Raw genomic sequence first — 27450 nt, 5'->3', positions numbered from 1 at the left:
CCCGCTATGTATCTAAATAATGATCTAACAATTAGTATGAAAAACATCAGTCAGCCTTTGTATACAAAATAACATTTATTGGAACTTTTTTTCAATCGCCACCATTCTTTTTATTTCACAAAATTAGTTCTCTTTTACGCAACACTTATGGTTTTACAGAATCTTAATTCTAACAAACGAATTCGTTTGAATGAAGGATATGGAGATGAAGAACAGTACTGAATAAATTTATTTTTTTGTAATAATTAGTCTAATCATAAATGTTTGTTGAATCGATACCAAGTCTATTGTTCATACATGTATATTTGTCAGAACATGTTGGATTAGTATTTCATGGGATTAGGTGATTTGCATTTGAAAGATAAATATTAATCTTGTACAGGTTTATTTCGTTCTTCTTTTCATAAGCTTATAAAACTGTAATTGATTAAGTTACTTTTGGAAGAAGAAATATTCAGAATTTGCAAATATAATATATAAAATTTTTGAATCAATCAAGAAAAAAATAATCCCATATTCTAACTTGTATGAGTAAAGTAAAGCGCCATAAAAATAAGTATGGGATAAATGAGAAGATTTTCGTAATACGTTATTTCCATGTTGTTCATAGATTTTTTTATTTTGTGGCTTAAGATTTTGTGAAAATCCAAACACAGTTTGATAATTAACATTTATAAACATGCATGTAATCGGGCAAAAGACGATTGAAACCTCACAAAATGTTGTCAATACCTTTGTAATTTAAGATGACGTCTTATAAAATTTCCCAAAATTTCGAAACTGGCATTAATATTTTTCATAAGAGAAACTTGACAAATTTTATCATTACGTATGAACTTTAAGATGACGTCTTATAAAAATTCCCAAATTTCGATGTTGGCATATTTTTTTTCCATTATTGAATCGTGACGTACAGGTATATAAGATACATGTATATAAAGTATTTGTTCTTCATTTTTCAACAGGGGATCGTCGCTGCTCTTGACGTAATTCTTCCAAAACATGGTCACTTAGGGACACAGAATCACTATCAAAACTAGGGGGGTTGGCAGCAAGGTAACATTTACCAACGGGTGAGTACTCTGTCTCAGTATTGCAGCTCTTAGACCTCAATAATTCCCCGCTAAGACGCTCATCTCCTTTGCCACTTCTAATTGATCTTGATTTCTCATTCTGACAAGATAAATTGCTGTTTGATCGTTCTTTCTGGTCGTAAAAAGAATATCTCTGTATTAGCTTAAATCTATCGGAGTTTCTGCATTTACAGCTGAGAATGTTTCTAAAGGCACGTTTGAACTCTTTACTTGAGAAGCCGTAGATCACGGGGTTCATCATGGAGTTGCAGTAGCCAAGCCAGAAAATCACCTTAAACACGTTCTCTGGAGGTGAGCACTTACTGCAAAGGGCACCTATAAAAACAAGGGAAAGAATGGACATAGGGTAAGATGATACAACATAGGTAACAATAAGGTAACGATTACACTCGACCTATTTTCATACATTTAAAAATTGTAATCCTGCATACCTCTTTGGAACAATGAAATTGTAGTTGAAATGCCTAAATATTTCCTTTTTCTGGACCTAACAGAAACACTAAGTCACACTGCAATAAAAACTAATACTTGCTATACGAACCAACTAAAGTTTCTTTTCATTTCAATAGTGACCTTTGTTTAATAATAATTCATCGAAATAGCAGCCGGTATTGAAATAGTTATTTCAGGAGAAAAGGCCATTTCCGTTTAGTGTTTAGTACCTGGTTTTGATATTGAATGCATATGAAAGTTTTATCAATAAAAGGAGTTATTTTTAAAACGATTGCAAGATGAAGATTCCATTGTTTCTTAGCTGCTAGAGTTTTTGCTTTTCAATTATCATTAAGAGTTCATATATATCAAAGCGCATTTTCTTTTGCAACAATAAGCACGAGGAAAAAAAATTTAGATTGGAAGTTAGCGTTATGGTCTAACTAATTGCATTTGCCATAAAATTAAACCGCAGTCAGCATGATCTTAGAACTTCAGAAGCATTAACCAGCATGAAAACTTTTTAAGTGTTCATCAAATCAGCATGCCATGGAATTTGATAAATGTTACTTTTGTGGATAATTTTTGTGTAGTTTTCGTTAAGTTTTAATAATAAAAAATTTTTCTCCTCAGTGTAGTGACCATGCTTACTTTAAAAAAGAATTTCTTTGCGAAAACAGTAGGAAATATCATGGGGTTTTCTGAGATTAGTACCTCTTTTAAAGAACTTTTCAACTGTGAAAAAAAAGATTACTTTTCGGATGGATTGAATAAATTTAAAGAAGAAAATTAGAGTTTAATTATAACAATCAATCTGGTCAATTGAAATTTCTGGGGATACCAAAAATACTGATGTTATGTGTCACATGATATCTGAAAATGCTTAATTAAAATTGAAAGACATCGTAAAGATACTATTAGAATTTAGAATTATGACAAAGAAAAAAATAACAATATTTTTATCAGACAGTTGCCCCATTTTCTGTAGTAAATACGCCAATGATCTATTTAGAAACAAATGTTTTAAAAAGTAGAAGATTTGACAAACTTGCGTGATAAATGACAAAACATAGGGACAATTTTATATAGCCGAAAATAAAATCAATAATAAGAAATGTGGTATCAAAGAAAAGATGTCATTTTATTATGGTAAAGAGAAGAAAGGGCTTCAAGCATGTATTATTATACATTTATTGAATGATAGCGAGGAATATATGAAGATATACTAGTATTCAGCCAAGTAATATCATATTCCCCGAAGGTTTCGCCTGAAGGGAATATAATATTTCTTGGCTGAATATATCTTCACGTTTCCGAACATTCATGCAATGTACTGTTTGTTATACCATAACAAGCATAAACTGTGACATAAACATAAACTTTCAAATTCGGCACCACTCTCAAATTAACTTCCATTTACGTAGAGTTAATGAAACCCTTTGACACATCACTAATCATCAATTTTGTGACGTAAAGCAGACTAGTGTGACGTCCAGTTTTTTTCTCTTGGGAGTTTTTTTTGTACGAACGATAACTATAACGGGAAAATGTACAGGTATCTGAAAGGTGGAATAGGACGAAAAGCATGCTGACAACGTGAAATATGAAGTTTTATGGCCCGATCACGTGATTGCCAGAACGAATGAGATAACGCGTCGTGTAGAATATAATGAGGTAGAATAATAGTTTTCGTGTAATAAGAGAGATCAATTAGAACATGTACATACATCCAAATAAAGGACTAGCAGTGCTAACAGTTATGTTCCAATAGCATTAAGCAAAGATAAAAAGATTTCGTTAGTCGAAATTTCCGTGACCAGGTTATTTTTCCTGTGGTTGACAACGCCGTTGAATATAAGCTTAGGGTAATATATAAGATTTTGAAGAAAAGGGAGTAAAGAAAGTAAACAAAACCTTTCCATCGCTCATATTAATTATATCTAAGCCATTATGAGTCCATTCTATTTCCAACACACATGAAAACAATCAAATGAAGATTGTACAATGTCAGATATGTCATGGGAAATGACATTTTCCTGTGTCTTTGGGCATTCTTAAAGATAAATATGCTGAGGTTTTCTGATCATGGTTACAAAGACCTTAGACATTTGTAAAGGGTAAAGGGAACGTCTTATAAGGGATTCAAACATTTAAGAATATGAATGACATGCTTCTCTTATCTTAGATGACATGTTGGATTATTTATTACTTTCGTAATCAGTATGTTCGGAAAGAGAACCCGCTGCACACCTGAATGAAAAATGCTTTGAAGACTTTATAAATACATTATGACGGCATCGTCGCAAATCACGGCCAAAATGTATGATTCTCTCCTATCCCGGTAGGAGAAAGCTAAATGCATACTTCTAGCCGTGGCTTGAGACGATGTTATAAAGGGTATTTGATCAAAATTTGCTTTCTCAGTGGGAATGTTTTGAAGACCGCCAAAAGTAATTCGCAAATTATTTTCATCCCCCTTTTCAATCTGTACACGTAAAGCAATACTCTTGAACTGAATACAATACACACGCATAACGAATTGCTGGGGATGTGATTAGTTTTGTTAATGGATATACAGTTACATCATCATGGACCAATCTCTTCAAATACCATCGCAATTTATACTGGTCCGTAATCAAAGCCACAGGAAATCATTTACGTGTGAGCATTAAAAAATTCATCATTTATTACGCTCTATGTGCGCCGGTTTAACTATAAATTAAAAAAAAAAATCAACATTCTGCTTCAGATATTTGATTTTAATTTCATATAAAAGGAGTGAAATGATTTCACAAGCATTATCATTTTTTACCAAAAACATATTTTCAGAAAACGGTGTAAGATTTTATGTTGTGTTTAAGTCACAGCAGGGCCTAAATACGCCTGATTTTATTTTTGCATTTCATCAATAAAAATTATTTAGACATGACAAGTTTTGTGGCAACAAAAATCAAATTTATCTCTTCTTTCAAATCCCCAGTAAACTAGTCGTACAAAAGTTTGAAATTGTCCGTAAATTACTTTCTTCTTTTAAATCCATATTGAATCAAAAGAATTGAATTATCATCAATATACACTATGGTCTGAAATTTATTTTATTCTGTACCACTCTTTGATTATTGTTTTATTCATAAAATGCCAATAAAAATGTGTAATGAATATGAATCAAAATACTTTATTTATCCAATTTATTATACTTCTTATGCATGGTTCACGCCCGAATGAAATAAAAAAAAAATGCAGCCTTTGATCACTTAATACTACAAAGAAGCCTTTCAGCTTTCACTTAGAAGCAATATAAAGTCTTGTTACCCATAGAACAGAATCGATCTCAGCACTCGTGTCTTTGAACTGATATAAAACATCGATAAATATTAGTGTCCCTTTAAAATAGAGGAAATAAGAAAGGGAATGTAAAACAAAGGTCATAGGCTCAAACGCAAGTCCTTGTCGATGAAATTGTGTTAAAGACTGCAATCAAATTATTTTAGGATTCTGGATTTTTTTGGTTTGTTGATGCCAAATATATCGCGCAAGTTTTCTGAAAAAGAAGTCGGGTATTACCAGGTTTTCAAAGAAAAAGCTCGTACTGTATTGAATTAAAATGATCTTCATATTTTGCGTATAGCAATAGTCCGAAAAAAGAAGAAAGAGGATTTGCATTTGTTCGTTTTTTGTTTCAACTGTATGCACTGCAGATTTTTATATCAAGATATCGCTATTATAGAGAAATGATTGAAAATATTCTTTTTTACAGAATTAAAGCAGAAATTTAGATTTTTTGTGACATTCCCAACCATATTTTTCCCCGACTGTAATAAAAAACCTCGCATGTCTTCATGAAGAACATGTTATACGTATTTCTTTAAAGACCTTTCGTAAGTTCTATGGTCGATTTTTAATTCAATGAGTTTGTCAACAAATGCAATGTATCATTAAGTCAAAGGCTGACTTTTTTCATCCTGATTGCTAGACCATTATTTACACAGTGAGTTTTCCATGGATTTTCTCCGTTATTTCCCGATCATGACAATGAGCACATGACAGATGTGACTGGTCGGAAGGGGATGCTCACTCCTCAATGACAACTGATCCAACCTCTATTGTTTTTGAGATCCGTATTTGCTTCACTCGTATTTTGTAATGTCAAACGGACTTTTTAGCGTTAATACTGTTCATTTTCTCCACAAACGTCATACACATCGAGCACTAATAGCTCATATTTAAAAACTACTTTTCCTGTTTTCTTTTTTTTTTTTTTTACTTCCACAAGGCAAATTTATAAGTTTTTCATTTTTGATATCCTTAAACTACTTATAATACGGCACCACAAAATATGCCAAAATTAAGCTGGAATTGATTAAAAATTTTAATATCTCAGCCAATTAAAATGTGGGAAAAAAAACACACGACATCCTTGCTTAATAAAAAGCAAACATTTATTGACTCTAAAATGCACGGAACAGTTTACCCGTATTCTTTTTTTTTTAAAGAAAAACGTTTCAATTTATAAATCATTCCTATTTGATAATCCTTTTTAAAAATTGAATAGTATTAAATATTCATGATTAATTGTATATTGTTTAACTTCCCACTCGATATTTTCCACACATGTAGAAGTTGTTATGTTCATGTTATTTAAGATTGTCTCAACTTATTATAATTAAACACATGCTTGCTTTGGTAAGCTTTCCACGCTGATCTATTTTATTTTGTACGCTTCTTTTTTTAAATAAAAGTTTATACGTTTTTATATCACAAAAAAGAATTAATCAAAAGGAGTGAATGACAACATTTAAACCCAAGTGCTAGCACGTTTTCCATATCACATATCACATAGAATAAATGTAATACATGTATATTACCAACAATCAAAAGGAGTGAATTGCGATGTTTAAACCCAAGTGCTAGCGCGTTTCATTTCTTTAAAGCCTCTTTTTAAGCTTTAATGTATTAAATCAAAAACAAAAAATCAACCTTTTAATCTTTGAATTTAGACATCTAGTCGATGCGTTGTAAGCAAATACTAGTATGTTTTAAGAAATATGACCAAACAAGAAAATTAATGCCTAGATACATGTAAGCATATATCTTTGGAACGATTATGGTTGTTAACACTGTAAATAAAATTTTCCTATATTTTAAGCAAACTTTCTATGAGGTTTAAAATTCTACCTTTCTGCATATTCTAATTTTTGTCACTTTAAATTTCATAATTTGAACGTATTAAATGAAAATTTTAAAAGAAAAACATGTTTGGAAACTTATGTATTTTATCACCTTTACAAACATTATCCAAGTTTTATTTTCTCAAGATTCTTCTCACTACAGTTGTGTCATATATCCTATAGTTTTTACATCATGCAATAAATAAAGAATCTTTAATTTCTTACATCTGAGTTTTTTTCCGAAGCAATAAAAGTTCGCATCATGCATGCAGAATATGCAGAAAGCGTAAATCCATGAAAGAGTTCCTTGTGTTTAGCAGATTTCTTTTATAAACAGTGTTATGTATCTCTGCCATTTTCACCACCGCGAAACGAAGTTAGACGAAGTATCATAATGCCGAACTTGTTGTGTGTGTGGTCTAATGAGTGCGTGTGAGTGTAACTGGAGCTACGCAAATAAGAATTTACATCGGGATCGATATGCTTGTTTTCGAGTGGAAGTTCCGCTTTGGCATACTCTTTTACTGTTAAAATTCATGATTTTTATGCCCTGTAAACGAAGTTTCGGGGGTATATAGTTTTTGTCATGTCCGTCCGTCTGTCTAGTTGTCTGTTTGTCTGTTTGTACGCAAAAACATTAACCTTTCCCATAACTTTTTAGTGGAGCTATGATTTTCACATTCAACATGTGTATTCCTTTTGACAAGGCCTTTCTTTGGGTACCACCAAATTTGACCTTTGACCTTAACCTTGGAGTTTGACCCACTTTTACACAAAAATTCCAAATTTTTACTTCGGCCATATCTTTTGAGCATTAGATAGCAGAACTTTTATACTTCACATATGTAATTTCTGTGACAAGACCTTTTACTGGATATCAACAACTTTGACCTATTGACCTTTACCTTGGAGATATTTTGTACTTGTGAAAAAACTTTAACCTTAGCCATAACTTTTGAACAGTATGATCTAGAGATTTCATACTTCACATATGTTATTCTTGTGGAAGACCCTTTATTAATTACAAGGAACTTTGACCATTTGTCCTTGATCTAGGAGTTTGACGTACTTTCAAAATACAACTTTGATTATAATTTTTGAAGGGTTAGGACAAGGTCTTTCACACTTCAGATATTTAATCCTTGTGACAAGACCTTTCATTTGACATCAAGAACCTTCACCCTTTGACCTTGACCTTGGAGTTTTACCCATTTTTAAACAAAAAATCGAAACTTTTACTTTGGTCCAAATTTTCAAACGGTGGATACTAGAAATATCAATTCTTTGTGGCAAGACCTTTCATTTGAAACCAACCATTATGACCTTTTGACCTTGGAGATTTTCGTACTTACAAAAAAAATAATCTTGGCCATAACTATTGAACGGTAAGGGTTAGGAATTTCATTCTCCATAATTATATGTAATCCTTCTGTCAAGACCTTTCATAGGATATCAACAACTTTGACCCTTTTACCTTGACCTTTGAGTTTGACCTACTTTTTACAAACATTAACTTTGGCCATAACTTATGAACGGTAAGGGCTTTCTTCCTTCCCATATGTAATCTTTGCCACAAATCCTTTCTTTAGAAAGCAACAACCTTGACCCTTTGACCTTGAACCCGAAGTTTGTCTTACCTTTAAAAACTTTAACTTGGTCATAACGTTTGAACATTTGGTGCAAGGGTTTTATATTTCACATTTGTAGTTCTTGTGAAAAGGCCTTACTTTAAGTACCAACATAATTGATCTGCATTTGAGAAAGTTGGGGGCATAAGTGTTTCACAAACACATCTTGTTATATTTGTTTTACTTTCTTTTATAAATAGTGAGTTATTTGATTGAATTTTACAATTTACAAATCAGAGTTAATACTGACGGACTCTATGGATAAAATAGAATATAATAGATATTAAGCTTCCAAATTTTCAACATTATAAACAAAACGAAACCTCTTCTTAAGTTCTTTTTCTTAAATTCTTTGAAAGCAGCAAATCTTTAATAATTTAGTTTATGAATGTCTGAATATTGCATAAAATCAATCGAGATCTCTATATTCTTACGAACTCCCAGTTCCATTACGTTTAAATGTGATCATATGCTGCTGTTATCAACAATAACGATTATTTTGATACTGTTGATCGTTAAAATTTGGGACAGGGAGTTCGATATTTGTACGTAAACAAAATGTGGCATTTCTCTTGGGAAAATACTACAAAAAGAAGCAGAAGATCTAGTGTGTCAATACTTTAATTTACTTATCGTTCAGAAGAATGTTAATACGTGGATACGGGTAAATCAATAACCATTGCTTCCTCACAAACAATGACGATTCATTAATATCTGAATAGTCCTTCTTTAGAAAAATAATTTATAACTAAAAAACAAACATTTTTTCTCGTAAATACCTGCATTTAAAAAGAGTCCAAAAATGATTTTTTACATTAATATTATACTTTTCAATTTTTAAATGGATATACATTTATATATAAATGTAACATGTGACTTGAGTATTTTCTCTTCAAAATACTTACTGATGATTTAAAAAATAATTTTGCTAATTCTAAAAAAAATGTTAGACGGCGTGTTTTTTTTTCTAATATAATCTGCAGCTTGTAATAAGATATTTTCAAAACTGTTCAAAGAAAACATTAACGTTAGAACAAACTATTATAGGGAGCAAGAGATAAGTTGCCTGTGGGGATGTAAGTGTAGATGCATAAATATAACAGTTTCGTCATTTTTCTCAAATGCCTCTTCATTATTTCCTTTCGAATATACATGTGTATTTGAATGGAGAAAGGCCAGTCTCAAATAAGATAAATGTCGTATGATTACGCAGATTTTTGCAAATATTTGTCTTTCATTCTGTTGAAATCATCTGATCTAATTTCGCTAAAACTAACATTTATGCTATAATTTGAAAGGTTGTGTCGATATATCTAAGGAATCGACATTCATTTATACGCAGCTGCTTACCAATGATTTTTATGTTTATCAACATTTCAACTGAAATTCTGAAAAGTATCAAATTTTGTTTAATAAAAAAAATACAGTCAATTCATTTGAACAAGGACTGATCCATTTTATAACTGTTTATATGATTTAGTTGTTGTTTTTCTGTTATTTCCACTGTAAAAAAAATCGTAAATAAGCAGCTAAGGATTGAATTATGTAAGACACAAACATTATTCCTTAGAATATCGATATATTACTGTACGCCTTTTAAGGGCGACTATTGGCATCTCGACTCAAAAAACAAACAACAAAAAAACAAAAAAAAAAAAAACAAACAAACAAACAAAAAAACAAACAAACAAAAACCATAAAAATAACTTAAGATAATTTAAGAATAAAACACATAAAAAGAATTATGGTTAACATATTTATCGAAAACAAAAAGAAGTTAAAATAAAGTATACACTGTAACGAAGCCTTACTTATTGAAATATACTAAAGGGATAAATGAATGACCATATACTGATACACCTGTTATATTTCAATGAAGAATCTAAGAATTAATTCGATCGTCACAATTTGTCACAAATTAAGCACAGATTTATTCAATTTTGAATCGAACAATTTGATATTCATTGTAAATGACGGACAGGAATAACGGACAGAATTCAAGCTCGACTCAAAAAGCCATAGAAATCCAGTTTTGAATAGAACAAACAAGGATTTCAAGAAGGTCAGAGATGAGATCAGGTGTCATTAAGGAGAAGACATGCCCCTGCCAGCGTGTTACACTCATGTACTTCTTTATATATCCAGGAAATAACGGAAAAAATCATTCGAAAATCCAGTGTGTAAATAATGGTTTAAAAATTTGTAGAAAAACGTCAGCATCTGACTTAATGATGCTCTGTACTTGCTGACAGTTATAGTGCTGTACTCGAATTAGCAGAAGTTTCTTTTCGCTAACAGTGCCATAAAGAATACACGGCCAACTGTAATACGTTTACAGTTTTATTGCGTCATGAGTAAGGGATGTTGACGATGTGAATAATTAAATTCCTCACGTTAACCATTAAGCATAACTATGTTGTAGGATTACAAATAACGTGTTTAATTAGTATAAAGATATCAAATATATCTCGACATGAAACGTGTTAGATATTTCAGACACTGTGGTACATGTATCTTTTATTTCCGATTCATCAGTATATAAATTATTTCGACATAAAAAATAGACATAACCATTGGTAATTGACAAAAAGACGTCGTATATCTTCATGTCGAGTTGAGGGTCCCAATAACTAATATACGCATTTTCTTCTCTTCACATATATAAGATTTCGAACAATTCTACTGCATATGAATACAATAAAGGTCTAAAAATAATGGGGCTCGATATTAATGGTAACCATAGAAATTTCAATTATTGCTTGTAGGAAAATCAAGTTTCAAAGAGCCTCATAGATATTGTCAATCAGAAACTCAATCATCTTTTTGAAATCCAGTTCTGAGTTCTTGTGTGTAATAGAATGTTTTAACAAAATAATTTTTCAAATAAACATTGACAAGGTTGGTAAATTTACGAGTTCCGTTTTATTGTAAAAGCAACTATGAATGATATCAAAAAGGTATGCAAAAATAAAATTTAATTGTCATTAACATTTTCTTTAGCGTGATAAAATGGAAAGAAAAAGAAAAACTTGTAGATGTATTCTGTTTTAGGTTTCGTTGAATAACGTTGAATCGTTTATAATTAATGTTTCAAGCTTTGCAAGGATTTATGTGCATTTTCCTACATCTCTCTAAACGATGAAAGAGGTAAATAATTACAAACAACTCGAGTCGTGTTTTTATTTTTTCAATTTCAATCATCTTCACGATTTAATAGGAGGCGCCTTTCTCTACTTTGCATTTTTGTCAAGTAAGTGTTTCCAAGAAAAATAAAAAGAAAATTAGCGTTTGATTTCTAAGCAGTCGCCAATTAAGCTTTCTTAATAAGCTCAAAGAAAATCAAGGAAATTGTGTTCAGAGAAACAAATTGTTCACATTCAAACACAAGGTGCGTCGTAAGTATTCTACTGAACAAAGTAGTAATAAATCAAGCTCCAATATTTTTTAAGATTTTCGTCGCTTTCTAGCACTTTGTTTTATTTTTTTTAATATGATAGGTGAAGATAACGATCTAAAAAAATCAAATGAATGACATCAAACATGGAACCCTGTAAATTCAGAGGCAGTGTCAGGTGGCCAGACGAAATCGTTCCCCTGACAACCGGTCAATTCATGGCATGAAGTCATAACAAGGAAACACAAAAATATTCGAAGATATTAATTCTTCAGGAAACCTCAATTGTTTATGACTAATATTTACTTCTGGCCTCGAAAATTGCGATTTTGATGTGTAAAATAAACAATATATGGGATATGTAATGTACGTCTTATTGTAGCTGTGTTTACCGTTTTCATTAAAAAAAAAATTCATAATATCTTGGTCCTTGTTAAGTATAGTAACTTTATAGAGTCTATGTTCATTTTACAATATGACAATTATTTTCATAAATGTATTCAGTAAAACTCATTTTACTTAAACATTATCTTTCACAGTCTTTCACATCCATTGTCAATGCTTGTCTATTATCAGATTTTTTATCAGTGTCTTTTTTAATCAAGGTTCCTCAGAAAATCAACGACTGCTTGTCGTTGTCTGCTCTTAAATAAAAAAATAAATGATCATCGATAATTTGCGATTACGGTCTTTTTTTAATTAACGTTGTCGACCTATTAGAGGAGGACAACATTTCACGCTCAGACACTCAGAGTTGTGACGTGGTAGAACTCCCAGCAATTATTTTCTTTCAATATTCCCTTCGTCCGTACATCTGAACTTATGATCATTAGCTTACAAGAATGAGCATCACTTCACCAGATGAACATGGAAAGAGCAAATGTGATAAGGATAGCTGTCAGTCATAGTATCACCGGCTCTAAGAAGATTAAAGATAGTTAAATCTAAAGGGCTCTCGTCTTTTATTTAATCAAAGGTCAAGAAATCTTCAACAGATTATTTTTTTGAAACGTATATTACTGTTTATGAAAATTAAAATGATACACTAACATGTATGTTTTTTATCTTAATATGTAAAATGTAAGAAACAATTATAAAAGAGACACTTCTATTTTCATTTCATAATAAGATCATCAAATATACAAGTTGCTTAACTAAGTAAGAAATAGCTAAGGAGGAACTTTATTTTTTACGTTGTTTTATTATCAAATAAATTTACTTACTTGGTCATTGGTCATTTTCAAAATTATTTTGTTAAAAGACATTCAGATTGCACACACAACTACTCTGAAGTTGCCATAAAAAGATGTATGAGTTTCTGATTGACAATATCTATGTGGTTTTTGGAGACCAGGTCTTCCAACAACCTAATGGAATTTCTATGGGTACCAATTGCACTCCGTATTCATATGAAGTAAAATTTGTGCAAAATCCTATGCGTGAAAAGAAAAAAACACTTGCTGTGGCCTTCAACTCAACATTTAGATATATCGACTACGTATTGTCGATAAACAATATATGGATATTTTACTTGAAAAACACGTTAATGGTAATCTAACAACCAAGCTCCATGATAAACGTGATGGCTTTAACTTTCCTATCGTCAACTTCCCTAACCTATGCAGCAGTATACCTTCATCACTGCACACGGCGTTTATATATCTCAGTTGATTCATTACGCAAGAGCATGCTCTACGTATGAACTATTTCTAAAACGAGACAAATTATTGACAAACAGGTTGATGAAACAAGAATATCAGCAGTCTCGTTTAAAGTCATCATTTCGTAAGTTCTTTGGTCAATACAATGAACATGTCAGCAAATACAATTTATCATTGAGTCAAATGCTGACTGTTATCCATTATTTTTACACTGAATTGACGACGTCACGGATTTTCCCGTTATTTTCCGATTGTGACAAGGAGCACACAGCGGGTGTGACCGGTCAGCAGGGATGCTCACTCCTCAATGACACCTGATCCCACTTCTGATGTTTTTAGAGATCCGTGTTTGCTCTGCTCCTATTTTGTATTGTTCTATGGACTTTGATATTGAATGCTGTTTGTTATCTCCATATCCTTTATTTCAAAAGATAGAGTTTACTTTAATCGCTTAATGAGTACAATAAAAGCTGAATAAAGTTCAGTAAAAAAAATGACATTTCTGGTGCACCACAAATTGATCAGATATGTTTGCAAAGCTTTTAAATCAAAGCCCTTTCCCGAAGGATACATAAAAAGGCCTAAATAGACCAAGAACTCATGAATACAATGTTATCTTAATTCCACAAAGTAAGAAATATGTAGGGTATTAGATAACTCCTAATGCTTTGCATTTTAGCCTAGTATCGTTTGTAGAACTAATTTACAAAATTATCACATATTTCTTCATTTATTTATACACCCAGAGACAAAAAGTTTGATTTTATCATATCCTTTACAGATGCTTTCTCGGATAAAATATTTATGTTAATATTTTAAAACTTTTCGTATTAGTTTATAGGGTATTTGACATTTCTGTTATATTATTAAATATACGTTCGGGAAATTCGACCCATTTTGTATCAAAGAACGATCATGTTTTTATGGTGAGAAATAATGTTGTTTTGAAACATTAAATGTACTGTTCATAACGGAAAAGAAAAAGAAAGAAGTATTAAAAACGGGGAAAAATTAAAGTCTCTGCAACTGACTTGCAAGATATGTTTTAGGGCTTTCAGAAAAATACTTGTACGATAAAACTAAAAAGGTATGCATATGACATTCATACCCCCTAAAATGGTTGATTTCTAATTTCCTAATCCCCGTACATGCATTTAGAAAATAATCAAATTGATTATACGACTGAATAATTCCACTTTCTCTGATACAGGTGACCCTCTAGCTGAATGTAAATATTCATTCTCTCTACGTTAGTCTAAAAAAAAGATAGATTTTCAAAAAATGATACAAACATATAATTACCAGTATTGGAAAGCCATTTTACTTGCTCTTAACTTCCAGTTAGGTAATTATAAAATTAGGAAATACATAGTTTGAAGATGATGAAGGGGTGCAGGTAACCTCGGAAAAAAATTTTGTCTGAACATAGATTTTTACTTTTGTATAGGCCTGAAAATATTCGTTAAAAGGATGGTCTCCCACTTTTGGGCTTTAAACCCCACCCCTAACCCCAAACAAAAATTGAAGAGAATTCTCTTTTCGTGACAGACTTACAAAAATATTTTTCAGCTGTCTCTTTTCCCCTGATAATGCCTCCCTTTTCAAATCAATCCTTGAAAAGACCCTGACATATTTTAGGAATGTAGATTTCAAGTCCCAAATTAATACGACTAGTAAAGTTTTTCTAACTCCGCTTCTCTCATGAGATTTTCCAAAGACTTTGACAAATGAAAAAGGAAATCAAGACACCTGAACCAACATCTGAAATGCCCAGGGGTCCATATTTGTGTCCTCTTAACAAATGTTTGAGATCTAGTCACTGTTCGTTATTATCATTTTTAAATTAAGTAATATATACCTTGTGGTAAAAATTAGTAAGGGTGGCCTGTTTATAAAAAGAAATGATACTTAATACTTGTGTTAAGAGATGAATTAACTTTGAAAAAAATTCATGAGGACATGAACTACGACGCTTTACGCCTGCATATTTCAGTAATCTGACACACAAAATGATGCTCTTTTAGATATATCAATTAAATCAGATACAAATGATAGCACTTTGGGAAATGATCTTCTAAATACATGTGTAAAAATGCACAGAAAGTCACCATTACTGATCATAAAATCACAAGATATACTAGATATGATTGTTGTATTTACTCAGTGAATGGGAGTTGATTGTAATGCTTCCCAGCGTCCCCTCACAACAGTAGAAAACTTATATAATGCTCATATCGTTAATGTGCCGTAAAACAGTCTGAGGGTTACTCCGTGTTGCTAATGTGCCGTAAAACGGTCTCACCATTACAAAAGATATTCGTTCGCTTTAAGTGCAATGTAAATTGAATATGATAGTGAAAACATAACAGTTTATTTGTTCACCTATAGGTTAAGGGTTTCTCCATTTCCTTGTCTATTACCGCGTCTTTTTCCAGGTTAATATTTCAATACATTACCATTGACGTAATGAAATATTAGAGGGAACGTATCTTTTTTTTTTCTTAACAATAGTAATATTACTTCTGTTTGTTTGTTTCGACTACGTGCTTTATGTTTTCTCTGAATGCTATATATAGGGTATAAATGTTTTAAATATTTGTTGAACTTGTCACAATTTTTTTTACCTTCATTTTCATACATATTCAAATTTCTAGATATATCTATCGCTACGAAGGATCATTCAAAAATACTATAGTTTGCAATTCATACTTAAATCATTTCTAAGAATGGCGTATTTTTGTATATCTGAAAACAACCAGAGCTCTAGATCCCTTTAAGCAGTTTGACAAGTAATTACGACTATGGTGAAATGCTCCTCAGACGTTATATATACATGTTAGATATTCCTTATATATTTAGGTGGCGTGGCGAAGTGGTAAGACCGTTTGGTCTAGAGTCGTGGGATAGTGAGTCCATTCTTATATCTTTGGTACAGATGGCACTGTAGCCTATGGAAAACATGCAGTCCATCGAATGAGTCCGTGCATTTATGTTTATGAAAATTATCTACCACAACTGCTAGATGTGCCCCAAAGTCGAATACAACATTACAAGCCTCAACCAGAACGTGAAATATTCTGAAAACTTTAGTCTCACTTTAAGATACATTTCATAGTTTCCATATTTGTTACTAGGATATTATTGACAGTATTATGGCATCTTACTACTGGCATTAATGGCTTTATGGATAAGTAATTTTTATGTATTTGCATATAGCATGTCGATATCTCTGGATAAAACGAGCGGCTGCCCAGCTATTCCTAGAATTGATAAGATGATTTACTCCTCCTGGGCATAGAGTATTAAACAATAAACCGCACGGATTCTCAGTATGTGAAGTTTTGAAATATTTTTTTCGTTTACTTTGCAAAATGTGTTATTCATTAAGGAGAGCATTTTTTGCCACACTGAAAAACAAACATAGCATTTTATCGATAAGGATCCACGGTAAGTGACAGAAAGAATAACACACCCTCCTAAAAGTTACGTAATGATTTATTTGACTTGGTGTGAAGTTTAAAGAGTTGAATAAGCAAATTTGAAATCATGATCAAGAAAAAAAGAATTGTCGATTGTTTGTTCTTATATCATAAGGCTTAGCTCAACTAATCAACACAAAGTTGTATAAGTCTAACTGTCCATCCTATTATACCAAATTATTCCTTAATTACTCACAGTTCATAACAGAAAATATTTCAAATGTTGGTATGTTGGTCGCCCGCAAGACGCTTGGGACATAGCATTTGTTCTAGAGCGCATAATAAGGAGTTATTTTTTTCATCGCTGGTTAGAATAACACTGAATAATCAGGACGTAAAAATCAAGATTTCGATCTAGTATAAATCGTGGTTTATAGTCGCAGTAGGTGCTAGCACAAAATATCTCTCAATGCTATAAGGCTGAGAATACGTCTAATATCATGTACTTGAAAGTGGTTGCACCCTAATACCGTGACATCACTAATTTTCGTGGTTTTCAAGGTTTGCAGAGACTCAGGAATTTATGTCCACCACGAAATGCAATTTATCACATATATTACTACTGAACAATTCTTCAACCACGAAATCAAATCCCCATGAACCAAAATATTTTCCTCAAACCACAAAAATTTGACCCCTCAAATATATGCGATTTTACAGAATGGGTGAAAAATCTCTAAGGGACGTTGACCAAACAATTAAAGAATACATATATATTTCTTAATCAGAACATTTAATTAATTTATCAGTGTCATTTGCACAAAAATATTATTCTTAAACAAAGGAGAGAATAATATGCAAAATGTAATGCTTAATAGGGAACTTTATAGTAAAATGCAAAATGATGTCATTTTTAGGAAAAATATGTCTTTATTATGTTAGTAAGACATTTTTTACCACTTGCAAGTTATAAATAAATTAAATACATATGTAATTATAAAATATGCTGTGTATTTTTTGAATACTTGATTATCCTTAAATTGCTAGAAAATTTATACTTCTTTCTTTACCTAAGTTTGACCAATCTGAAGAATGGAGATAAAAATTTAGGACACTATTTCTGATTACAGATCATCTAATGAAATGATACAGATGCCAAGCATTCTACAGAGAGAGGTTTATTTTGGTTGAATTCTGCATTGTGACCGATCCGTATCTATTATCAACAAACTCTCACTTCCATCTGTTATTTACAGTGAATATGAGTGTTTTCTAATAGCAAATAAATGTACGAATCATGCTTGATGAAAAACGAAAAACAAATCATCCCCTATTAAAGGGGTCGTCCATCTGTTTTCTAGCCAGTAAAACATGTACAAACAGAGGTCAGGGTGCGGAAATCTTATTTTTTACAAATGCATGACAAAGGGAAGAAAAAGGTCAATGTTGCACAGAACGCGAGAAAAAAAAAAGAACAGAAAATCAACGCAAAAGCGTTCTTTTCTTGTGATCGGGATTATCAATTAAGAATATTTTATCAAATTCCAAAGAAATTATATGTATGCTTTACCTTTGAGACTCACAAGTTTATCTTCGAAACATATCGTGTTATTTTTGCTTTTTAAAGAATTACATTAAACATGCATGCCATTTTATATTATGGAATATTTCCACCCTCAAACTTTTAAATAAATTATGATTAATACTGCATGCCAAATAATAACATGTATGTTATCATGCAAGAAAGCAATCTTTTATCCAGAAACTGATTTTCATTTGAATTGGGTAAATTTACTTAAAATACATTGCCAGCGTGGCGCAGTGGTTGGAAGATGTAATAAAAAAGAGGTCTGCTCTAGATTCGCGAAAATACGTTGCTGGTTTAAATCGAACTGTGGGACGCGGAGACCGGTCCTTTGGACAAGACCAGATAAATCGAAGTCCCGTGTAGCAGTACAGTGTACATGTAGGTTTTGGCATGAAAAAAAAGATCCAAAACTGTTGAATGGCACTAAGTGCCTCGTATAGGGCAACGCCGATCCCCACCGGAAAATGGTGACGATTCATTTGAGTGAAAAATTCCCTGGCATTAAGCAACAAACAATTCCCTTGCATTAAGCAAAAAACAAACAAATAAAAAACACAATGAATTTTGATAGATTTTCAAGATCGCCCTTTGACAATCTTCAGTCATCAAATTATCAAGTAAATGTGCTTATAAAAAATGAAAAAATTGAACCATCAATTTTAATTGTGACTTTATACATGTACAATCCTTTAAATCAGACCTAAAATAACTACTTTTATAAAAATGACGTCAAGCCGTCTGTTTAGCAGTACTCAAAACAAGTGAATAAAATTGTGTGTTGTTATTACATGTAGTTGATAAAAATAAGGACATTTCACATTTACCGTATCACAAAAGTAGAAGCATAAAATGATGCTTTGTAAGTGTTCGTCTTAGAATCGCGTGAGTATGGAACATGTATCTATCTAACTATTACGTAACTTCAATGTCTTTCACTTGGCTCGAGTATAAACATTGCTTCATTTACACAGCTAATTTCAGATTTACATAAGTTGATGGCCTCGGCAAGTTTGATCATAACAAATGCCATGACGAGGGTCTCTTGTAGATCTTAGGGCAAGTTACTAGCGTAACAAATGATGTTTAAAATTTGTGTAACATTGTGATCAGTAGTTTAATTTTCTTTTTTGCTATAGACGAAATGTGGCGATCACGAACAGTATTCAAGCTGAAAATCGATTTACATATAAATGATACGAATCGGGAGCGATGCAAATATTGACGTCCATAATATCAAAGACTGAATTAATTAAATATCGTAGAGAAGAAAAATTTCCTATCAAACGGTAACAACTGTTTTGTACATCTTGTTATAATCAGGTAGGCGGCGAAATCTTTGACAATTTCTATGTGCGAATAATGGCTTCACAAATTAAATTTGACGTCCATTAGTATTTCAAAGATTTACAGATTGTGTACTTATGAGGTCATTTATCCACAAGATAACATGAGAAATAATATTTGTTCATTATGTCATGTTCTAAATTTTGAATTTACCGGGTGGGAGTAAATACAAAATTTAGAAGTCATGTTCTAAATTTTGTATTTACTCCCACCCGGTAAATTCAAAATTTAGAACATGACAATTACCATTTTTTCTTCAAGATGGTAAAGCATCATTCTATGAATTTTAAATTATCTGGTTGGCGGTTAAACAAAAGTTAGAAATTGTCATATGCATACGTTACATATGTTCCATATATTTTTTTCATCATTTCATAACCACGTACCGCTTGTACATATAAAATAGAGGTACCATCATCCCTTTTTAAAGAAAAAAAAATCGTCACCTGTGAATTGTTAAATTGATTAATAACTGTCACTGATGATTACAGGTCACGAAATAAACTGTGACAAATGAGCTAACTTTCGTTTTTTTCTCTTGAAATCTTTTATTCTCTTGTGTAAAAGATGTCTTCAAGCATATGTCTTAAAGAGAGCTTCATTCTGTATCAACCACCATCCTTAAATGGAATCGCAGATTGGTGTTCACGCAAATTAGATGACAGCAACATAAAAATTATTAAAAAGGTGCAATATGCAGGGGAATATTCTTTTAGAACATCAATTCCACCTGTTAGCCAAATAAACATTTGTCTTACATTACAAATATGAAAAGACAAGTTCATCCTGGGAATCAACACTGAAGAAAAAACAAAATAAAACTCAAAAACAAACAAACAAAAAAAGCCATTCGCTACCCGTGGTCACTGAAAAAGACTTGAAGAGTTATGAAGAAAACGAGGTTTCAAATGACTTACAGTTTAAAGAATATCATGGAAAACAGTTTTTACAAGTCTCGGAAAAGCAGAGACTGGAATGAGATTATATCATGAAAGAGAAACGGTCATAGAGTACTGTCAATCAAATCTAATCTTATTAATTAATGACATGCTGACTTTATCGATATGAAAAACGTGTGACTACTAGTACACCATCAGCATATACTTTCGGTAATTATGATGGTAGAACAATGATAATTTGGAACTGAAAATTCGGGATTTTCAGAAAAAAATTATCAAATGATATATTCAACAATATTTTTTATAGCTTTTCTGTATTCGATGTTGAAATTCATGGGGATACGACTTCATACGCAGTGGGGAATTGCATTGAATTTAAACGTACAGATTTAATTTGAATCACTTTCCCACGTAGTTGTTTTTCTTTTGATCAATACGGTAGTTCTACTAAATGCATTCATTCTAACAACATTGATTTCTTGTTTATATTTTTATCAGAAGCCTAAATTGAATTTTGTCTGTACAGATACTAGTATACAACTGTATACTTGTGTGCTATTTGAAAATATTAGATAAATCCTTAGATTTTCAAATTAATTGCAATTAAAAGCTAAGTTGTTGTATATGTTGTTTATTTCCTGGGTTTATTGGTGGATGGCATTATTCGTTCATTTTATTAAAAAAAAACATTTGCAAAGCAAAAATCTTAGTACAGTGCATTTTAAAATGTGTCCAAAATAGAAATTTTTGTGTGAAATGATTTTTTTAAACAAAACGAAAAAAGGCTCAGTTTTATATTTAGGTAATCAGAAATGGTAAAAAATGCAAAATGTAAAAAGAATAATGTTTGAACAATAATCAACTTCTTTGTGGAAATATATGCTTCTTACCTAATGGCAGGACAAAGAAGAAAGGGAACCAGCACAGGATGAAAACCCCAACCACGATTCCAAGGGTTTTAGCAGCTCTTTTCTGCTTGTTAAACTTTATCAAACGTTCCGACATATTCTGTTTTGAGTTTCCATTTAATGTTGCATTGCTACTATTCCGACCTGTATGAACTCGCAGCTTAATTTTCTTGGTGGATGAATTTCCAAAAGTAGTGACTGTCTCCCCTTTTGCTAAATGTTTGTTATGCTTATTCACCTTTTTGAAAATCCTATAGTAGACAAAAACAATGACAAACATCGGGATGTAAAACGATCCTGTCACAGAAAATATAACATACGCTGGTTCCTTATTCACATGGCAGCTAGTTTGAACTACTTTCCGGTCGTGCCTCCACCCAAACACAGGACCTATGGAAATCGCAAGGGACGCAACCCAAACAAGGGAAATAATCCAGCAAGCTCGTTTTTCAGACATAATAATTCCATGTTGTAAAGGTTTGGTAATTCCTATATAGCGGTCCACACTTATAACACACAGGGTAATTATAGATCCCGTACACCACAATACATCCACAGATGTCCAGAAAATACACATGATTGACCCGAAAGGCCAGTAGCCCAAAATATCTAACGTAGCCGAAAAAGGCAGCACTGATATTCCTAGAAGGAGATCTGCGCACGCTAAATTAACTATAAAATAATTCGTTGTATGTCGTAAATTTTCATTAATGGCCACTGCAATTAAAACTAAGAGATTTCCAAAAACTGTCATAAATAAAATACTGAAAAGCACAATTCCTGTTATCACAGCATAGGGTAAATCTAGTCCCTCCGGGCCATGGTACATGTCCAAAGTCCCGTTGCTAAAATTCATATTGGATGCTAGAGAGGAGGAACTTATTTGCTCCGTGGTTATACTTCTTGCTGATCTTGTGGTTATCTTAATTTCTTTATAAACCTCTGCACGATATACTCGTGATGTGATACGCTGGTCTAGACCTTCGTCAATATTCGATATTTTCTCAACTCATCTCAACGACTTCTCGCGCTTAATTTGGCAAACACTAGAAAAAATCCTTTTTGGTTAAGATGTAACTATGTTTAAAGCTGAATTCGTCTTCATTAGAAAAATCTGAAGAAGATTCATTAAGATGGATAAACTTGCTTCATTTCCCTGCCAGAACGAATTGGGTAATTTTATTCACATTTATGAGCTGTTGCTTTTGCATTTCTGTAGGCGATAAAAAATCTACTGCTTGCTCCACACAAACATATTATGAATGGATAAATTTTGCATATCATTCTATGTAACAGGGACTGATATTTCTGTCTGGATTGGCTGAATGTCCATGAATCATTGAATTGCAAGTATGCATGAACTTATTTATAATTAAAGCATATAAGCACATGAAGAGAGAGAGAGAGAGAGAGAGAGTTTTCACACTCAATTCTGAAATGTTTTATTAGAACAAACTGGCATAACTGAAATGTTTCTGACCTTCTCACTTTTGATGAATAAAAAGACAACTGAATGTTTTCACTTAGAAAAGACAAGAAAAGCTTACCTGAACTATACTGAGTTCCTGTATTGTCATGAAAGTTAATGATAATATACTTTCATCAATATTTAAAAAAAGGTTGCGTCGTTTTTCGTCTTTCTCAATACGACCTTTCTAGAACAGCGTCAGCTGGATAAATGCATCGACTTCAATTTATTGTCATACGCTGGTCATCTAAATAACGCCAATTAAGCTGTTTCTATCTGAAATCGAAAAACAGAGATACATGTTTGTATTTGAGATAGAAATATACTTTGAAAAAGTAGAAAAGAAAAGAAAAATAGAAATCGAAGACAAAGAGGCTATAACCAATCTTTATTAAATTCCATTTTGCCTTTCTCGGCCCCATTACTCTGTTTCTTCATAAATTCTTCACTTAAAGAGTCTTTATATGAATATGCAAGCAAGAAACTAGCATCTTTTAATATTGCATTTACATTGTTACTTTCTCTGTAATTGATCTTTTTTTTTAAAAGCATTCCTTTCCCATACCTTGTTAAGATGTGACTTTCTTTATTGTTACCTCGTATGTGATCAACAATAAAATGTATTGACGTAAATAGGTTCCTCCTTAATATGAGATTTTCCTTTCAGTTGAACGAAACTGAAGACTGAAAAACATTTTTTTTTTCAGCTTTGGACAACGATGTTATAACTATTTCATTTGAGTCGATTCCTAGAAAAGATTTTCATCTCCATGCCAAAACCTGAACTGCTGACTTAAATTTCATATTGATTTTATGGCCTGCCTAATAAGTCACAAAGGATTTTTATAATATTAAGACAGCAGAACATTAAATGGCAAGATTGGAAATATGCAGCTTACGTCATTTCTATGTTACAATCAAAACATTCAATGATAGGCAATGAAATGGGCGGGTACAATTCGACGCGGACGTGGGGAAAACATTGAATTGAAATTCTAGTTTGAAATTCATTTTCAATCCACCTCAGCTACGCTAGAAGGCACATTATAATATTACTGAGTGACCCAGAGAACAAATATTTTCATTTTTCGGTATAGTTTGAAAATAATATTATATTAATCAGAATTTTCTGTCCAGCGTTTTAAAGAAATATATGAAGGGACAATCTGTTTGGTATACGTGGTACATGTACATGTGTAATTTATGTATGACTTTTGTGTGCGTTTTTTTTTTGGGGGGGGGGGCTTAATGATCTTTGAAATAAATAAGAAAGTTGTTTCATTTTTCATTGAGACAAAACTAAAAAAGCTCTTTTCATCTTAAAAATCAATTGGTACAACTGATGATCTGACTCGACAATTTTTTACACCCCTCTTCTAGAATCCAATGGCAGTCTCCTAAAAAAATGTCTTCAATGACTTTTACAAGTGTCCTTAAGGATATCTTATAGGCTATAAACTCATAAATGTATGAATTTCAACTAACATGTACATGTATTTGGGAACTGAAATTATTTCTTTTGGATCATACATTCACACTTTGCTTTTGAAAACTGCTCAGGTGGATTGAAAATGAATTTCAAATTACAATTTCAATCCAATGTTTTCTCGACCGTCCGCGTCAAATTGTAGCCGCCCATTTCATTGTCTATCATTGAACGTTTTAATTGTAACAGATAGAAATGACGTAAGCTGTATATTTCCAATCTTGCCAGTTAATGTCGTTATTCTGGCAAAATCACAAAAAAAAAAGAAAAAGAAAACGAAAAGAAACAAGGAACAAATACATGTATACTTGTATTGTGGAACCATTATTAGATTTCGATTTGACTAAATTTTTATGAAATTCGTTGGTACCTCTTACGTGTTTTCTCGAATTAAAATTCTTCGCCAAATAAAAAAATACGATTTAGTCTTAATTCTTTTCTATAGTAATACATAAAATGATGTTCCCACGAACCAGTTAAATTCAAACAATTATACCCAAAGAATTTTCACGACTCAACCTTTCAAGAATTGCCAGATAGTCTGGCGAAAAAAATTATACTGCTTTTAAAAATTAATCGACATGCAGTTCTGTATATTTCATACTAATTGTTAGTCCATTATTTATATACTGAATTGACGACGGGTTTTCCGTTATTGCCCGATCATGACAAGGTGCACACGGCGGGTGTGACCGGTCCGCAGGGGATGCTCACTCCTCCATGACACCTGTCCCACACTCTGATGTTTCGGGGGTCCGTGTTTGCTTTGATCCTATTTTGTATTATGAACTTTATTATGGGCTTTAGAGATTAATTATTGTTCGTTATCACTATATGTTCTGTTATCTTCGTCTTTTTCATTCTATCTTAAAAAAAGAAGCTAGCCGTGGGTACAGAAGGGGCATTGTTTCATGAGTCCTTATTGATGCAGAAAATTTTCACAACTGACTTCATAGACATCTAAAGGAATGATTCTTAAAACTACGGGAGAAAGAGTAAGATCTTATATATATAAATCCAATCAATTTTGTGTCGTCCAGTACACTCGATCAACGCTTTTATATCCTCAAAATCATTAATTTGTCTACTCCTAATGAATGAATATCATAAAACGTTAACTTTGTAACAAGGCGCACAGGCAAAGATCGATAATTATGAACAATGTTCGCGGATGTTTTTCCGCTAAATTATGCAGTTTGTGCTTTGGTCCAGTGTGAAACATGAACATAAATATCTGACATTAAAGAAAGAAAAAGGAAACACATTCATTTTCAGACTATTTTTGACAACTGTTCAATATAAATGTACTGTTAATAAATGGAGACATGGATATGGTTGACTAACTAATTTTAATGGATACAGATAATTATTATTGATAACCAATTAAAGTCTTGAATGAATAAACTTACAAGCCTTTATGTTATGAGAACAATAAAAATTTTATCAACTGTTAAATATAAATGTACTGTTAATAAATGGAGACATGGATATGGTTGACTACCTAATTATATAAGTATACTAGGTCATAGAAGAATTCAATGCACTCGTATGAATCTAATGAAAAGAAGGTATAAAACGTAGAAACAGCCGTATTGTTTGGAAAGAAACATTTATTTACATGCAAATCTGGGTCAACAACTCAAATAACGCAATTCTGAGAGTTTAAATATTGCCGAATTTCAATATTGCAGAACACTGTGATGTTTATGCATAAGCAAGATTACGTTATGCAGTATTTTGAATATGTTTTTAACTTATTAAACATTTAGGCATTGCTATTTAGCAAGATATTAAATGAAATATAGTTTCACAATAATTACTTTTATAATGCATTTAATGGGTAATGATGCCACATTTCTAAGCAACCTGGTACCACAGTTTGCTTTGTAGCATAATCATAATGATATTCTGCCAAATTGAAACAGTAATAACCATAAAACGTGTTGTTATACCTTTAAAAATTTGTTCCTATACAAATCTATACGAAAAAAGTCCTAGCATTTCTAATGTTTTACGAGAAGGCATTAAAAAATCGATGTCTGACTGTTGAGTGAAATATTGGACCGCTCGATGAGATGTTGGACAGTTTACGTCACAGAGTGGGCGGAGTTTAATCTTATTTTCATTTGTTGGTGTTCAAAAGTAACAGACCTGCGGTGCATCAGACAGTTCTAAATATATGACCAAAAAAAAAAAATAAAAAATAAAAAGAAATATAAAACAAAACATGTATTTACTAGGTTCTCGGGCAAAATGCGCTTTGTCGACCCTCGAACCAAACTATCTGCCTTCAGCCTAACGACCTTATGCAAACAGTTTTGTTATTGGGTCCGACAAAACGCATGTTGCCCTCGAGCAGTCAATAAATATATGTTTCTTGAAACTGTGGTAAGAATGAACTCGTGCATTTATCTAAGTCTGTATATCAATAGAACCAAAATTGAATGCATTCATATATTGGTTGATAACAAAATTTATGAACCTACACCATTCACACAACTGGAAGGTCAATAAAAAGTTTGCCATCCAGTTGAACAATAAAAATAAATGAGTGCTTGTTAATTTTGTGTGTAAAAGAACTCTTTCCCATTTCAATTATAATTTTTAAAAAAATATACAGCTAGATACGTTTAATGGGTAGGAAGAAAAGTTACAGTAAACGCTTAATAACATAAAATAAAATGTTTCCTACCTCCTCGTCTTTGATAAATGAAGATAAACTGTGTGTTTACACTAAGAAAAGTCAACAAAGTCTTACATATACCTGAACAAATACAGCAATACCTGCGTTGTCATGAGATTTGTGTGCAATAGATTTTGATCAATATGAAAAAAAATGTGCTGTGATTTACCTTTCGAATCCATCTTGTTTAAAACCGCGTCAGCTGGATAAACGCATCAATTCATTGTCATATGCTGGTCAGTCTAAATAACCTCAATTAAGCCATGTCTATCTGAAAT

General features: G+C 32.0%; 1 protein-coding gene across 1 annotated transcript; it reads right to left on the bottom strand.

Annotated features, from left to right (window-relative positions):
- Positions 1-27450, bottom strand: LOC134232183 (alpha-1A adrenergic receptor-like). The gene is made up of 4 exons (XM_062714128.1): positions 27342-27450; positions 23083-23279; positions 21518-22649; positions 1-1409 (listed from the first exon to the last, which is right to left on the bottom strand). Exons 3-4 carry the CDS (start codon positions 22389-22391, stop codon positions 952-954), a joined length of 1332 nt encoding a protein of 443 aa, XP_062570112.1. The 5' UTR covers positions 22392-22649; positions 23083-23279; positions 27342-27450; the 3' UTR covers positions 1-951.

Source organism: Saccostrea cucullata, unplaced genomic scaffold, assembly GCF_032062105.1.
Source record: "Saccostrea cucullata isolate Sc308-1 unplaced genomic scaffold, CSIRO_AGI_Scuc_v1 ctg220, whole genome shotgun sequence".
In the NCBI taxonomy this organism is placed as follows: domain Eukaryota; kingdom Metazoa; phylum Mollusca; class Bivalvia; order Ostreida; family Ostreidae; genus Saccostrea; species Saccostrea cuccullata.
This window is presented reverse-complemented; position numbering and strand designations above follow the sequence as displayed.